The 17,324-nt window shown below is 42.5% G+C and overlaps 2 protein-coding genes across 20 annotated transcripts in view; one reads left to right on the plus strand and one right to left on the minus strand.

Annotated features, from left to right (window-relative positions):
• Positions 1–2,329, plus strand: part of rap1gapb (RAP1 GTPase activating protein b) — a 126,827-nt gene extending 124,498 nt beyond the window's left edge. For all 19 annotated transcript variants that reach the window (XM_086040041.1, XM_086040053.1, XM_086040040.1 and 16 more), the window contains one exon: positions 478–2,329. The gene's annotated coding sequence lies outside the window, so the exon portion shown is untranslated. The remainder of the gene's footprint in view (positions 1–477) is intronic.
• padi2 (peptidyl arginine deiminase, type II) lies at positions 769–14,201 on the minus strand. Its single transcript, XM_086040059.1, has 16 exons — positions 14,048–14,201; positions 10,659–10,830; positions 10,508–10,577; positions 10,375–10,436; positions 9,539–9,656; positions 8,469–8,618; positions 8,221–8,396; positions 8,020–8,123; positions 7,808–7,919; positions 7,112–7,219; positions 5,607–5,758; positions 5,373–5,520; positions 4,841–4,934; positions 4,694–4,773; positions 3,137–3,277; positions 769–2,603 (listed from the first exon to the last, which is right to left on the minus strand). The coding sequence occupies exons 1-16, from the start codon at positions 14,137–14,139 to the stop codon at positions 2,370–2,372; spliced, it is 2,013 nt and encodes a 670-aa protein (XP_085896185.1). The 5' UTR covers positions 14,140–14,201; the 3' UTR covers positions 769–2,369.
• Between the last annotated feature and the right edge of the window lie 3,123 nt (positions 14,202–17,324).

Consider the following 17,324-nt stretch of genomic DNA (forward strand, 5'->3'; position numbering starts at 1 on the left):
GGTAGTTAATTCTGGGTCAAAAATGGACCAATCCACTACTTGAGTCAATTTGACCCAACTTTCTGGGTTGTTGTCTTTTTTTTTTTTTAAGTAGTTTATAATCACTGACGGAAGCCGGGGGGTGACAGTTTAATCGGACAGCCGTTTAAAAATAGAGGCAGACGGTCCTATAGATGGGTACTATTTTTTTCCCCACGGGAAAAATGACAGATGACGGGAGGGTACACTCCGGTTGACGGACGCTCAATTTTTAGTAAAATGCCCAGCTCCGGTTTTCAGTTGCTTAGGTTTTTGCCATGTCTTTAGATACAGTACATATTGATTAAGAATTGGTCCAGATGATATATTACGGAGTACTTAGTTTGCCAGTGGAAACGCATCATTAGCAAGTAGAGCATGACAAGCTGAGTAGGTGGTACCATGCTGTGGGAAAGGCGGCAGTTTTTACCCTTCTGCTTTCGTCTATTTCTTTTGCAGCATTTCTTGGAGAGGCACCACACCTCAGAAGCAAGGAAATGGGTCACACTGCCTCCTGGACCTGACCGAGATTGACTTTGAGACAAGGTCCGTAGAACTTTCCCGGAAGTGTTCGCTTTGGATCCGCCAGCCGTCCCGACAAGACTCCAACGGAAGCACGGAGGACATCACATCGGGTCCTCGTTCCTGCTCCCAAAAATCATTTAAAGGCCATGCAGCATCCTCACCACTGTATCAGTGCGCAACTTCATCCTGGCTTTGAAGATTTCGATTGAAAGAAACTGAAAGACGTTGGTTGGAAGTGTTTGGTTTATTGAACTGTTGAGCATCAGTGTGACACCCTTGTTTTACGTTCATTTGAAGAATCAACAGCATTTTTCACGTCGGCTTCCTTCGGGATTGAGGCCACTTGCTTGTATGACAACAGAAGCATTTAAATAAAATTAATATGTCCATAGAAAGGTACACAATTATCTCAATGTAGACTGTACACTGATGGTATAATGGCAGTTAAAAAAAAAAGAAAAAGTCATATTTACTGTGGTGCCTCGACTAGCAACAAAGCATTTTCAACCGTTTGTGTGTGTTTGTGGGGGTGCAACTGTGCATGGTGTCAACTTGCTTGACCAAAAAAAAAAAAAAATGCTCTGGTGCCACGTTGGTTGTACCTGTGATTCCCGTTTTATTCTCCTGCGCGTGCAGTGTGCACATTTTTTTACTCTCAAGTGTCAAATAGTTGCGACATAGATCACTTATGGAAAGCCGTTTGCGCATGTATTCGTTGTACTGCTAATGCGCTGAATTAGCCGTCAAGAAGAGCCACCAAGAAGACACGTTAGCAATCTCGTTGAATGACTGTCTTACTAATGATTTTTTTTTCACTAGTGTATGACATTTCTGTGCACTAGTGCACGGTCTGGGAACGTTAATAACGTTTCCTGGCAGTTACGTTTTGTAGGGATTTGGCTGCTCGCTGGTCACAATGGCAACTTTTCGTGACGTCGTCTAAATGTTACGTGTTGGTTTATATACTTGGTTCTGGTAACGTTCCCCTTCCTTTCTTCTCAGTTCCATATTATTGTTGTGGGTTATTATCTTGTTGGTTGTTGACTAGTTAGTAATATGTTATGACACCAGCAGTAGGCTACTTAGTAACGCAGTTGTCAACAAGTGCACAGTTTTGCTTCTCTAGTAACGTTTTCGTTCTACAGTACTTATGCGTAGAAATGTCATACAGGAGCTGGAAAGCAGCAGTGGAAAAAATGTTAGCAGTAGTGTGCTGAATCGCCGTACTTGTACACGGGCAAGTGAGTGGATGAGTAGAACATCAAACAAATGCACAAATGGCTTTCCATAGAAAATCCTTAGTTTGTGGTTACGTGGATTTTTTGGAACAACACTGTGACTAATCTTGAGGTTGCCTTTCCAAATGATTGTGTCTCGTGAGCACTCGTCTTTCCAGAGGTTCCTGAATGTAACACACAGGCACATCATGCTTCCTTTTACTTTGCAGATCAACTGTACTTTCCCCATTTGTGTAAAAGGGTTGGGAAAATGCAGGGGCGGCAACAACCCTCAAATTACTGAGTCCAAACCTTTTTATTTGACTTGAACTGAACATGCTCAATTGAAGCGTAGATGGCTTGCGCCTCCTTGTGGGTCAACAGAATAGCACATCCATGCGTCTGGCTCGTGCTTTCTAACTGTGGTCGATCGGAAAGGTGCGCTCTGTTTAAAAATGATTGTATTTCTGTTACTTTATGCTTGTTGAAAAGACTCGCTCTTGTACATACAGTATTGCTTTGCATCCTCATTGTAAATAAAGACAACAGAGATGTTTAATGAAATTAAAGACCACCGCTGTGATGCTTTCCAGTCCTGGGTTACTCAATTCACATGTCCAGGTCCCACCACTTGAAGTCAAACCCTTCTCTCCGCACGTTGGAGCCGCAGTGGACCTCACCTAGGAGGCGGTGGTAGGAGGCAAAGTCGTCGATGAAGGTGCAGGTGAGTCCCAAGCCCTCCATCAGGGAGCACATCTCCGCCTCCAGGGCGCAGCGGCCGTTCACCTTGGGGCCGAAGGGCTTGGGAATGCCCAGAGTTTTCCCCAGCACAATCATGTTCACCTGGATAATAAAAACCAATATAATAGCATTCTTGATCCATTGGCTATTTTGACAAAATAGTACATGTAGGCCTTCATGCTGGAATTCTGTATTATGACAGAATAAAGTCGCTGCTTCTACATCATGTCGGCCAATGCATGTTAGGCCCTTTGTTTCTGATTCTACATTTTTATTATGTTGTGAAAAAAGATGGATTCTTCGGAAAAGATGATTGTTCTGAATTACTTAGTGTAGCTGCGTTTTGTGGCTGTATTTTTCGGTCAACGCTGTATTTTGGTCAACGCAGACAGAGTGAGTAATTATTTTACATCAGTATTTTATTTTCTGTTACAGAAACGCAAAATATATTTAGTTAGATTTTTACACACAGAAGACATGAAAGCCACGCTTTGCCTATTGTTGGGTAAATCGTGTTAATTCCGTGGGCCAGTGGGCCAGCACAGGATATTCGATGGTTGACACGAAAAATACAGCATATGAAAAAAAAATCCTAGTTTTTTCCAGGTAAATCACTCCAATGATTTTCAGTGTACCATGTCGGGGTAGAAGGCAACTGCTCGGAACTCGTGATCAACGTCCTGTTCTAACTTGAAGAGGATCGGCAGGTCGACGATATCGGCGTCATCCAGGCCCAGCTCTCGCTTCAGCACGTCTCGGTTCCAGTCGATGCAGCTCTGAACAAAAGGGCACATGAAAGAAAATAACTGTCAACTCAAATGTATTTCTACAGCACTTCCATATCAACTGCAGCAAATTGCAGTGCATAAAAGAAAAAAGAAAAATTAGAATAGTGCCATGTCTCTGCTCTCAGGTTGTTCTTTTTGGTTGTTTTTTTCAGTACCTGAGTGAGCGCTGGTGGGTGGTCCCTTGTTCAGCACACCTGCCATCATCATCATATTACAATCAGCTGCCTTTAAAAGGCAAAGATTCACTTGCCCACCCTTGTTGCTTGACTGTGTTTGTTGCCGTAACAAATAGACAGTGTGTTTCTTAAATCTGTGTCACTTTACAAAAACTCACATCTTAGGGACTGGCAAGGTTATCAAGATAAAAACGGTTTGGCTTGAAAGGTGAAATGTTCAAGTTCTGTGCTGCGGTGGTCTTCTCAGGTCATTGTCACATCACAAAATGTTTTTACTCGTTGCATTAATTGTGGTTTGCACTGATTTGCTGGTAATGTCGTTCAGTGGAAAGACGGTGTTTTGAGTGTAAATAATGAGTCGTGGACACAGCTGGGATAGGCTCCAGCACTCCCGCAACCCTTGAGAGGATAAGTGGTATAGATACTGGATGGATGGATGGACACTTGTTCAACGCAGACTTCGGACAGAATTTTCAAAGCAGTCACCAGACAAATGTACTACTTAGAAATAACATGCAACGTTTAAGGAGGAGAAGTGTTTGTGCCCCTGAAGAACTGGACTCCCACCGCCTTCAACTGAAAGTTTAAAATACCTTCCAGTGAAGCCCCCGAGAGTCAATCAGAAGAACCAGTCCACAGCTTCAGATCTCATCAACAATGTGTATGCCGTGTAACCAACGGCTTGCATACTGAACATTTGTTTCTTGAATTTCTGTACTCAAAAATTTAAGATCAATCGCTTTCAGGAAAAATAAGTTAGGTTTTCACACCAACAGTTATTGAGATATAAGGTAACGTAAAGTGACATAGACTGATGAAACACCCTGTACAATCAGATGCCTTGACTGCTGCCTTTGCAATTGGGTTTGCAGGATAATTTTTCAAGCAATTTCAGCTGGTCTTGAAACGCCAAACATGTAAAACGGTTGAATTTCTCCCAAATATTTGCTTCGTAAATAGGCTTTGCTCTGATTTGGTCGCTGCTCTCCTGGATTTAAAATGGAAAACTGCATTCCTCTTATTGGTAGTTGCCGATACAGTATGTGGCGTCTTGTGGCCATCATGTCTCATTGTGTTGGCGCCGTTACGATTCAGCAGGCCGTCAGCAGAATTATGCCAGGCCACGATGCACTCTGAGGCATCCACGGGAGTGCCACAGTTCCCCTGGAGGAAAATTCTTCCTTCTTTCATCGCACCCCCGCCCCAGTGATTTCATAACCCTACTCACCTGAACGTAGTTGTTCTCAGCTTGGAAACCTTCGTCTTTGAGTATGTCGTCCACGGTGATTGGCTCTTGGTCATTCCGCCCTTTGAGGAAGTAAATTGCTTTGCAATTTGAGGACAAAAACAAAACTGTAGTACAGGACAGACGTACCCTCAAAGAGTTTGGCCTGCCCATGACCGTTGTTCTTGAGGCCTCTGAATAGCTTGTAGCCCGCGTCCGGACTGGCCAGCAGCAGCCGAAAGCCCTGCAAGGCACAACAGATTAAAAAAGACAACAATGTCTGAGAGTTTGCAACATGGCATGTTAGCAATGTGGATCAAATAGAATAGCACCAAAGTCAGTAGACGGAAGGATGTTGTAAAACTTGAAATTGTACAAACATTTCTCTATTTCTATTAAACAAACTATTTATATCGGGGAATTATTGAAAAAATATAGTGTGGGGATCAATTACATGTTTGTTTCTTGCTACTTACTACAAGGTTTGGTTCCTTTCCCTCATGAATGCAGCATACCAACATTTTGAAGAGTCTTGAAAACCATCTGCAGGTATCTAATTCTATTTTTTTTTTCCAATTTACACTGCCATGCACCATGCATATCCCCCATAAAAAAAAAAATCAGAATTGTGTCACTTCAACCGTGTGGTGTAAATCTAGCCTAAAACATCTATTGGGTTTACCTTCCTGTCTGGCGCAGGAACAAAGGTCATGAATTCATCCACATGGCCGACGACCAGCCAGTCAGAAAACAATGCAATAGGCTCTTGGACCTTCTGGGCCCACAGGAAGTCCTGAACCACTTTGGTCATGTTCCGTCCTTTGGTGGTTCTTAAACAAAAGACAAATGTCTTCAGAAATCCTCTGTTACGTGTAAGTTTTCCACCAAAAAGAAAAGAGATCAGAAGCAGGCCTACGTGGGAAATGCCACGCCGATGATGATTCTTCCCAATGGATACTCTTTGCCGTTGACTGTGACGGGAGGACTGACTTCGAGGTTGCCGAACGAGTCCAGACTGCTCACGTCTTTCCTCAGGGCCACTCTGGTCACATAGCCAAAGTCAGGACCCTGAAAGGATTGTTTACAAATGCAAAACTGAAAGACCCTGTAAAGTGAATTCCAAGATGTGTTTCTAAATACAATACACAGTACGTGTTTAAAGATAATTACTGAAAAGGTGTAAAGACTGAGAGCTAGTAAGAGAGCTGTGCCGATATAGCGTTAAACTGTTTTTCACTAGTTAGTTATCCTGATTTCTCAGGCATTGCTAAAAAAGGGCCCAGTGATTGGTTATCATGCAGGCATGAGTACTCCTTCCCGCCAGAGCTGGGCATCGTCCCTCCGTCCCAGAGTTTCCATCCTGCATATTTAATCGACCCACGTGATCCCAGTCGGTCAGCCAACCGGCGTCGAGAACGGACTTAACCGATACCACGCCACACGCAGGTGCTGCACTCCTGACACGCGGTCGAGTATGGAAAAAATAAAACATTAAGAGAGTGTTGTGTACCTTGCAGTCCCACGGACGCAATGACATGTTCCCCGTATTCTTTTTATCTCACCGATCACCACTCTGGGCGTGCGTGTGTGTCAGTTTTTTTGTTTGATATTTTTTCTTAGTTTGTCGGCGTGTCTGCTCGTGCGGCGTGAAAATTATGTTCTCGTTGCCGATTGGCTCTCGCCGACGAGGGACGGGCCAGGACCACCTGGGTCGATTAAATATGCAGAACGGAAAGTTGGGGACGCTTCCGACACGATATAAGAATTTGAGCACCATAACTTCGCCTTAGCGGTTATCTGGCGCAGATGCAACATGCAATTAGCTAACTAGCTATGCCTACACTCTGAAAACGCATCTTCCCTTCAGGTAGGGCATTAGCATTGCCACTTAGAGTGCCTTGTTGTCAGCCATGAATCTGCGCACATCTCCGAAAGAAAGCAGAAAAAGAAGGGGGGTGGGGGCAGGGGCTTCATGCTGATGTAGTGCCTCATTGTCGCAGCGTGGGAAAGCCCCGCGAAAACCCGGTGGGATATGCTCTAGCCACTGGAGGATTTAAGCAGATATATTTTCACAGCTCAAATATGTTCTTGTGTCTTCTGTGTAGGCACAAGAAAGATGCTAGACGAAGTAGCATCAATTTGTCCACGTTGTAGGAGTGGGATTTAATTGATAATTGAGTAGGGTGTAGTTTCAGAAAATTCAGGCACTCACTCACAGCACTTGAGAGCAGAGAGAAAGGCTTGATTTTTCATGATTCTGAAGACTCATTTTATATACTAGATGATTTTTTTTTTAAGATTCAAATTTGGCAAGGTTACATTATTCTCTGTGTTGTGTCAAATTTATGTGCAAAATATTTATTTTCACTTTACAGGGACTTTAATGTTGAACATTTAGCATTCGAGGAAGATATCGCTCACCAGAAGCTCACTGTACGGAAAGTCCAAAAGTTTTCCATCTCTGGGGGAATCCAGGACCACTGGAAAGCGTTGATGCGGCGCTTCAATGTAACCGAACTCCAGCTCATCCTAGGGAAAAACGGCCTTAAATTTATTTCAAATAGACCAAATGGAAGCACAGTGACCTATGGACTCGTGGTTTGCACGTCTGCCTCACTTTGCTGAGGTCCTCGGTTCAAATCTCAGGTCTGGACTTCCTACAGTATGTATTGTTTGTATGTCCTCCCTGAATTAGTGTGAGGCGTTTCTGGGTTTTTTCTACATTGCAAAAACATGTATGTTAGGTTGATTAAAGACTCTAAATTGGTGCAAATATGAATGTGTTTGTCCTTTGGTGCCCTGTGATTGGCTGGCGACCAGTCCAGGGTATATCCCACATCTCGCTGAAAGTCAACTTGGATAGGCTCCGGCTCACCAGCCACCCACATGAGGCTTGTGCCCTGTGAATTCTGCAAGTGACGACCACAGTAAAAAAAAAAAAAAAAAAAGAAAAAAAAAAGACCAAAAAAATCGAAGCCTTTCTGTTACAGTATGTGCCTGCCTGCCTGCCCGCTGGCTACCATGTTAAAGGGTTGCAGACTACAGTTGAGAATTGGATTTAGACATGAATACCCAATCAAAAATAAACAAAAACGATAACAGATTTCATTATCTTACTTGCATCCAGCGGTCTCCTCTGTTCAAGTACTCGTGACAGATGTTGAGTTTGTAGCCGCTAGTTGTCACAAGACTCTTCATTCCCTTCAGGAAGCCATAGTTGTCCGACGTGCTGAGCAGCAGACAGCGAAAAAGATTAAAGAAAATCTTTGGCAAAAAAAACGAGAAGAAACTATTGTCATGGATATATGCTGTTTGTTGATTTTTTTTACCTGCACACAAACACCTCAACAGGCCGCAGGGTGTTTGGCGTCATGATCCACGGCGCCACTCTGAAGACGACGGTGTCTGTGAAAATGGGGGTCTCGGGAAGACCCTGTCAACATAAGTGAGACGTTGGCTTAGAAAAACATGATACTGGAGCTTTTCAGGGACAATTTCATATTGTTGCTTTAAAACTGAGAAGCTCTCACTCTACAGATGGGCTCCAGCAGGCTAAGGTTGATAGTGATGAGCCCGTCAAAGTCTTTGTCTGGAAACCTGAGACCCTCCACGTAAAAGCTAGTCTCGGCTACACCCCCGATGTACGGCACCTGGCCGGACAACACCTGGCTGGCCAGCACTCTCGTAAAGCCGCCCGATACGCCGGCTGAAATAAAGAAACATGGTTTTTGATTCAGTCGGCTCACACGACTCACGACGCGTCCGTTTTTTTACTCACACACAAAATTGCTGTATGAGTGAGGTCTGGGCCTGTAGACCCTGATGCTTTCCGCATCGCCCTGAGAGATGTGCATGGTGAGCTTGTAGCCGTCCGGGAGCTTGGCGGGGCCTCGCGTTCGCAGCACCATCTCGGACATATCCCGCAGATCTGCGCGCGGGCAAAGAAAGGCCACAACATTAGGTACACTTCAGTTCTTCTATCCATTTCTCTACATGATTGTCCTCATTAGTAACTGAAGCATATCCCAGGCAGGGTACACATGGAAAGACGACCTTTCACACTAATGAACAATTTAAAGTCTGCAGTGAAACAAACACGTATGTTTTTGGAATGTGGGAGAAAGTTGGAGTAATTCGCGATCCCAAAACACTTTCAAATGATTTTATATTCATCCATGACATCACCTTAAAGCGGAAGTCAACCCAAACATATTTTTTCAAGAATATGTTCTATGCAAGCCCACTAATTGAAACAAGGCATTCTGATAAATATTACGTTTGTGGAATAAGAGTTAATCCACACGTTTTTAGCCATCTCTGGGGGCGGGCGGCCATTTTGTCACTTCTGTCGACTGAAAATGACATCACAACTGCTCACAACGACCAATCACGGCTGACCTGTTTTCTGAAGCTGAGCCGTGATTGGTCGCTAGCTGAGCCCTGAGCAGTTGTGATGTCATTTTCAGTCGAAAGAAGTGACAAAATGGCCGCCCCCTGAGATGGCTAAAAAGGGGTGGATTTTGCTGCTTAACTCATATTCCACAAACACAATATTAATCAGAATGCCCTGTTTCAACTAGTGGGCCTGCTGGGAACATATTCTTGAAAAAACTGTGTTTGGATTGATTTCCTATTTAAGGATAATAAATAAAGTAACCAAAGTATCAGAAACTACAGTAAGTTTCATACAATGCAGCTGTACACCAGTACAAACGAAAACCACAATATAGATAGCTCAACTATCAATCCAAGCTGAGCACCATTGGCTCTCTTTGTAGGTATGTACAATGCTCGTGAAATATGCCCTGAAGTAGAATAAAGAAAGGGAGGGTGGTGCATCTTCTTTACCAGACAATTTGGAGATGTAGTCCACCTCAGTGTCAACTTTCTTGGCATAGCGTCGCTCTGAGTCGCAGTTGACCAACAGGATGGCTCCATGCCCATCGGGACCCCACTTCCAAGATCCCTAACAGCAAAAGTATAATCAGTGTAGGAGTAGTATTTTGATGATTATTATTTCTTCTTCCTTTACCCTTCCATGTAAACTTACTCTGTCATTCCTTTCTCTGTTAAGTGCCTCCAGCAACATATAAATCATACAACAGATGGATGAAGTGGAAACGTATCATTTAAGCACAACGCAGGCTATCGTGCTGCGACTTGCATTCAGACTTTGGCCTCGAGGTTTTTACACAGACTGACAATTTATTTGGTACACCTGTAATCATGAATATATGAGCCTTTACAAAGTCATTAATGCTCTGTTTTAGGAAGTAGTCATTGAACAATGATGTTCATTAAGTTGGTTGTTGTTAGCTGTTGTCCAGACCTGCAATGCATCACACTGACAGAGAGATGCGCCAAATATTTCAGTATGAGGAACACATTTTTTTCAAAGCATTTGGTTGTGGTGGGTGGTTATATCCCATGCAAATGTCAAAAGAGCCTGCCTTTTTTTACCATGACAAGTGAGGGCAACGCTAGAGAATGCAAGCATTTTTAAAAAAAAAAAACTTGCAACAAATGTAGGTAACTTTTACGGTGTTTTTAGACACTACTGGCGACTGAGCGACTGCCTCCAGAGATGTCTCTCTGCGTCCAGACTGCAAATGAATGGCACTTACCCAATACCAGTACCGGTTAATTCAATTTGCCCAAAGTAGTAATGTTGTTATTGGGTTCACCTTATTGGGGTTATTTTTCTCCACAACGCCATCTCGGTCGGCATCCACATCAAGAGAGATCTCTGGGCAACAAACAAATTTCATGTGATTGAAATGAAAAAGAAATTCACTGAATTATGTTGTTTTAGCATACCAAGTGCTGTCAGGTGCAGGATGGCATTGCTCAAAACTTCTTTATTCTGCCCGTAGTATCGGACAGAAAGCTTGCAAAATAAAACCACACGGCAGGCTTACACAAAACAGTCGTCATTCCGTCACATTCAGCTTCACTCTTTTCCTGTTACCTTGCTGTCGTTCTCATGTTGGCTGGCGCTGCTCATGGAGATGAGCAGCACTGATTTTCCATCAAGGGACATGGGGGTGAGGTGAGAGGTCACCTGGGTTGGCGGGACGATGCTGTACTGAACATTGGGGGTGCATTTGACTGAGAAGAATCCGGAGTTGGGAGGTGCGCTCCTGTGAACCACATTAGGCAAGGCGATTTTATTTTTATAGCACAATTTATGCACGAGGTAACAGAGTGTGCCTCACATAATTAAAAGTACAACATTTAAAGGCATTTACACACAAAATAGTTAAAGACATTCAAAAGCGAAGAAAATAAATGAAAACTAGCTTACTATAATGACTATAAGAACATACAGTGCAAGAAAAGATTTCAGAAAAATGACCTTCATCATAGGTATGGCAAAAAGTGTCGTACCTAGATTTAAAAGCATTAGACAACAGGTGTCCAGGATTAGTGGACCAGCCAACAGTCACAAAAATCCAATTAAAAAAGGCCAAAAACTTTAAAAAGTTAAAAGAGAAATTTGCATTCTTACAGATAAAATGTGCATGTAGCACTTCTCCCAAACTTATTGGTACAACTATACGCCACACACTGTGGTATGGCTCATAGAAGTCTGTGTTTTCCTGGTCGGCAACATGGTGTATAAACCATGGATTTGAACCAATGACAGAGAAGTGCGATGACTTCAAAGAGTGTCCAGACTTTTCTTTTCTAGGGCTTAGTCCCGATCATATCATGTTTTGTTTTAAGCATTTCCGTCAGTTGGCTGTTGTGTTTCTTTCTTGATTCCTTCAAGTGGTGAAGTGAGCTGAGTCGGGTGAGCAAGGGTCACCCGGGAGCTATTGGTAATAATCAGCTTCCAGTCTGAATCCTTCGCCCACACCAAGAAGATGCTAAATCATTCCTTTTGTTAATTTTGTGCGAGCCGATTACCGTTTGCATCCTGCCTTGCTCCTGGTTTTGATTCAGTCCTTGTTGGGCCTTTTGCTCCTTGTTCTGTGAGGTTTTGATGTGTTCCCGGCAAACCTCCCTGCTCCCTCTTAACATTGCCATAAACCACGTGTTCTTTAATTGTGGTGCATTTATTTGTTTCACCTTGAACCATAGTTTTTGGTTACAGAAGAAATCAACCCCAAAATGTTCTTTACATGAATATGTTTTATGCAGAACCACTAGTCGAAACATAAGATAAGATAAGATAAGAATGCCTTTATTGATCCCACAAGCCTACACACGCACATTCCACCTACGCTGCCGCCCTCTCGATCAATATCACAATATAGTTAATGGATTATCTAGTCATCAAGGTTCCTTTGTTCTAGCAGGCACAATTTCCATTGTTGTCGCTGTCGCTTTGTTCGTTGTTTGGCAAAGTACAGACGCCAACCGGGATTGGTGAGAAAAGGCAGAGAAATTCTACCCTGTGGTGTCCAAGCCAATATCAGCCATAGCGACACCCTCTGACTTGGAGTGAAACTGCAACACATTTTCAAAACAATGCGTGTGGGTTGCGCGCTAGGAAAAAGGCAAATTGTGCACGGTATTGACGCAGTGACGTACGCACGGGCAGTGATAAAGAAGACTTAATTTATATTCCACAAATGCAATATTAATCAGAATGGCATGTTTAGACTAGTGAAGGTACACAAAAACATATTATTGCAAAGATTTTTGGGGGGTTAACTTCCACTTTAATTATTTCCTACGTGTTAGGGTTTTGTTCCCCAGTTTTTGCACTTTCGTATTTAACTGTTTGTTGTTTGCTGCTTGAGTTTTTGGAATAAAGACTTGACTTTTTACAATTTAAATTGCTGTATTACTGTTTTGGGGCATATCATCACGTAATGAAGGTTTCACTGCCCAGTACTTTTTGTCAAGAGTTATTTAATTTTGGCATTGTTGAGGCCTCATCAAACGGTATTCACTGTAAGGAAAAGTAATTAGGGCTCTTTCACAGTCTGATGCTCGAGGCCTAAACAAGTTATTACATGTCAGTCAAAAGCATAATTTCTCTCCATTTTTCACACCATTGGCTCTCATTCGACAAGTGTGCAGGTAATGTTGTGGATGGAAGGTGGTTTACGTAATACCTAATATATGGAAATTGCGAAGAGGTCACAAGACAAGCAAAATAAACAAGGATGTTTAACAAGAGTCACTGTTGCGAAACCTGATTCAAGGTGCCTTCGGGGCTTCGGCGTCCTCTTGTTTGCACAACAGACGCTATCATCCCAACATTATCTCCTCTCTCTTTTCCTGAAGCAGCCGTTTTGCGGTGGGAATTACTCCCACGCGGGACATTCTCTCAACTAAACATGCCCTTGCTTGCTTGTACCATTCTTGCAGTGCATATCCAAGTGTGGATACGCAGGCCCGGTGGCAGTGGCAGGGGACACACTTGGACGGAAACATATTTCAGTGGCTGGCCCTGCACATGAGTGAACCACTTTGCATTTGCTGGGTAATCCACTCTCGGCTCGGATGTGCTGCGTCGGCTGGCGTTTGGCACGGCAAATGCAATTCTATGCGACAACAAAGTCTCTGGTGTTTGCACTGTAACAATAGAAGGCCTGTTTTACTGTGTTGCCAGCAGCAGCATCCGCGTATTGACTTGTAGTTGCGCATTCCATATTGATATCAAAAACAAGAAACAAATACATAATATCCTCCCTTCAAAATGGCATTTTGAAGAAGGCCTTTGGGAACTTGCATTACGATCCACAACCATGGGGCAGTAAATGACAGCTATATCAAAACAATAACAATAAGCTATCTCACAGAGGCCCTGATTTAACAATATGTTTATTACAGGTGCATCTCAATGAATTAGAATATTGTAGAAAAGCTTATTTATGTACTTCGTTTGAGTAAAAGGTCTTTTCATTTTTTTAAATCGTGGCTTTAAAGTCATGATTTTAAAAAAATGACTTTCCATTTTTGTAAATCATGACTTTAAAAAAATGAAAGTGAATATTGAATGAATATTGGGTTAATCTAAATTATTTTGAACGTAGACATTTGGTAGGAATTGGCCTTCTGAGAAGTATTACCCATGTTTAATTTATCTGAGGTTATCCAAAATACAGTACTCCAATTTATTGAGATGATTGACCTGTTACTGGTATTTGACCCGCTCATGTTGCTAGGAAACCAAAATACAACAGCTCCCATGTGATACAGTATGCAAACTACAACACAGTATCAAATAAGTTGTCCAAAAGTGAGCCGATAAAAAAATGCAGAGTATTATAATCTTTGCATAGACACACCCAGCTCTTTTATTGGCTCTCATCACGTGTGCAGCGGCACCTGTGTATTCAAACATTTCCCAATTGAAATGTCAAAAGTGCTAATTATTTTGAGTTTTTTTTCCTGACCTACCTGTTCAGGGCCACGTGAAGCGCAGACCCAACCACGCACACGACGTTTGCAGTTTTATTATAATCTACTCTGAGAGTGCGGGGGCGAATCATGGTTCCTGCCGGTGCACTCAGTCCAGGTGGCTCTCCTCGGACTAGATCGGCCAACCCCCCGACCTGAACAATAAGTGACTAGTAAAGGCTGGAACCAGCCTGGAGTTAAGACCTGGGATGTGATTGGCCGGACAAGTGGACTTGACTCCACCTCTTGGTCATGTGACAGAACCCCCCCACTATCTATTTTCTTCTGCCCACTCATTCGTTTTGAGCTATTTCAATCATGCATGGTGTCTTCCAAAACAGCACTACAATTGGATATTGATGCATTTTAGTGTTCATTTGTGCATATTAGAGCATTTAAGACTACTGTACTGTATTTGTGTCCAGTCGTGGCTATTTTGCATTAGTGGGACACTAGCACATATCCAGCAGATGGCGCTAAAGTTAAACCAAAAAAAAAAAAAAAAAAAACACAACACACATTACTTCCTGGTTTGAGTTCTCAATTAGTGTGGTGAAATATTACAGTGTTTGTGTAATCACATAGTAAACCGCCACATACGGAAACTTGGAAAACAGGTTAGCGGGCTTCCTGTGCATGTCACAATAACTCGGAAGACTGGGTTGATGACATGATGACGCCCATGCCTTGAGATGGTGGCAAATTGAAAATTGAAATTTCTCATTTCACTTCAAAGTAATATTGTGATACCAAGATGTCACAAGATGGTCACAAAGGAATGTTTTCATTGCGTTGGCCTATGGACAAAAGCAGTAGATGACTTAGCTTTTCAGCAGATAATGAACCAATGAAATTCCCAAAAAATCCACTAATATTTAAGCAAATGCAAATGACTGTCTGGTGCTGCCATTACTCCTTGTCCTTTCTCTGCTCTGCGTGGCAGGGCCATAGGCCAGTTAGTTTGTTTGTGTGTATGCACCAATAGCACTTTTTCCGATATCGTATACCAATACTTAATAATGCCGTTATGTGTTGCAATTGGGATGTCCTATTTCAATCAAATATCATTCATAAACACAAAAAAATGCTTTTCTTGGACATAATTTTCACGTAACGTTTTTAAAATGACAAGTTGGCACTACTGACATTTTAACATCCAACTGCATGTGTTTCTAACAGTCCACACATTTCTGAGGAATTTAATTTACTGTATGTAATGTCTCAGTTTGAACACCAGGCGGCACTAATATGTAAAAGGAGTACATACAGTAGATAAGAGACGAAGAAGAACGTTGCGAGGCGGTGGCCTCTGTTTTTCCCTCAGATGAGTTTATCGTCTGTTTCGCACAGCATAATCTGCAGTTGGTTAACAAAGTACTGTCATTAGTGTTTAACGTTCTCATGAAGTGATATCGGTGTACTAGTATTAGAGCTTATTTTTTATTCTTAGTATGAGTAATACGTACAGTATCAACACCAGTACTAATACTGATATCGGTGCATCTCTAGTTTTTTACTTTGTGCGCACACATTTTGCCAAGCAACATGTCACATAAATTAAAAAATAAATCAAACAGGCTCAAACATTAGTAGAATGAATCACACAGGCTTTTGCCATCATTGTGTCGTTTAGTTTTAAATATCGGAACATCAGACAGTATGAGTAATACATCTCTGCATGCACATAGAAGAGTGGCAAGTTACAATAAAATACAGCACACTATTGTATTCTTGGAGGAAAGTCAGGGGGAAAAAATCATTTTTTTTTCAATTCACCATTGAAAGCTTGATGAGAAATATGTCTGATATCCAACATGTGATCCACATTCACACCGGCATCTTACCTGGCAAGGTTTGCCTTCAAAATGGTCCCCTGCACGTAAAGCACTTTCTGGGCGCTTTCTGTGTCCATACGAAGAGTGCGTTGATATTCTGTCTTCATGTAGAAAGAATCCGTTGTATAGGTTTGTTGAGACATGGCTTCTGGTAGCGGTTGTTTTTGTTAACTGCTTATGTGTGGAGAGCTTATGTGTGGAGAGCTTGTTTTTCCAGAGTGTAATATGAGCAAGGTGGAGCATAGACGCTCATACTCAGGGGCAGAGCTACCTGGTGGCAATGGGTGGCCATGGCCACGCCTTGCCACGCTCGGGCCACCCTCACATCTAGGGGAAGATGTTGCTACCTGTGACTTTTCTGCTATTTTCACGTGGATGCTGTTTTCTTAAGACTCCTTCATACTCTGCCACAATTCATTGAGAGTAACTCCATATTTGGGGGCATATTATCTCCTTCGCGCTGTAACGGATCGTGGTGGTGCGCTGAGGGGGTAATTAGTCATGGACGGTTGTTGTTGGATAGCCAAAGGAGCAAATACTTCTTGATATTCCACAAGCCATTGTTTAATTTGCAACAAAACAATACTTCCCCAGCATATCCACGCATTACTCAAGAGCACCCGACCGAGTCCATGACAAAAGGTGTACTGAAGTTCAGGAAAAAAGAGGCGACCATGAGCAAAGAGGCGCCAGCGTGTGGTGCGATACCGTGCTACAATACTGACTGTTACATCGCTTAATGCTAAATTCACACCAAATCCGTTGAGGGCGTTTCTGGCGGCGCGATTCAATTGAAGTCAATGTAGTTCACGTAGGCGGTTGCGTGCCGGGCGGCGCGCATGATGCGTAAAGCGTGAAGCGAGGAGCTTATATCGGGTATATTTTACTTTCTTTTTTTACAGCTGTTGTAAAAATATGTTGCCATCAATATTACCAAGACGGCAATATTGTTTGCATTAGCTTCAGCACAGTGTTAGCCACTTAATTGTGAAACCTTTTTTTTTTTTTTTTTGCCAGAAGTTTATCATACCATCCACAGTCATGGTTTCATGAAAAATCATGTCCAACACACTCATAATAGAAACAGGGACACACCTATGTAGAAAAATACGTTTACAATGGTGAAGAATTAAAAGATTTTGGGTCATTGTGCTTTTTAGATATAATTTCAATGAATGCGTTATCGATCAGGGTGCAAATGGCTGTCTGTGACAACTGATCACTCTGATTGGCTGTTAGCTAACAAATCAGTGCATGGAATAGAAGTAGACTTGGGTATATTGCACAAAAGCTGAGCAAAAGCAAAGAAAACAGCATTATGTAGTAAATTAAACCCGGCAAAGTGTCACTTTTTACTTGTTCCTGCTTGTATTCTGGGTGTGCTGGGAAAGGTTCTGTATGTGTGTGCATTTCATGAAACCCTGACAGTGTGAACTATGACT

Source organism: Filicampus tigris, chromosome 9 (genome assembly GCF_054856515.1).
Source record: "Filicampus tigris isolate MCC_2025a chromosome 9, RoL_Ftig_1.0, whole genome shotgun sequence".
NCBI lineage: Eukaryota > Metazoa > Chordata > Actinopteri > Syngnathiformes > Syngnathidae > Filicampus > Filicampus tigris.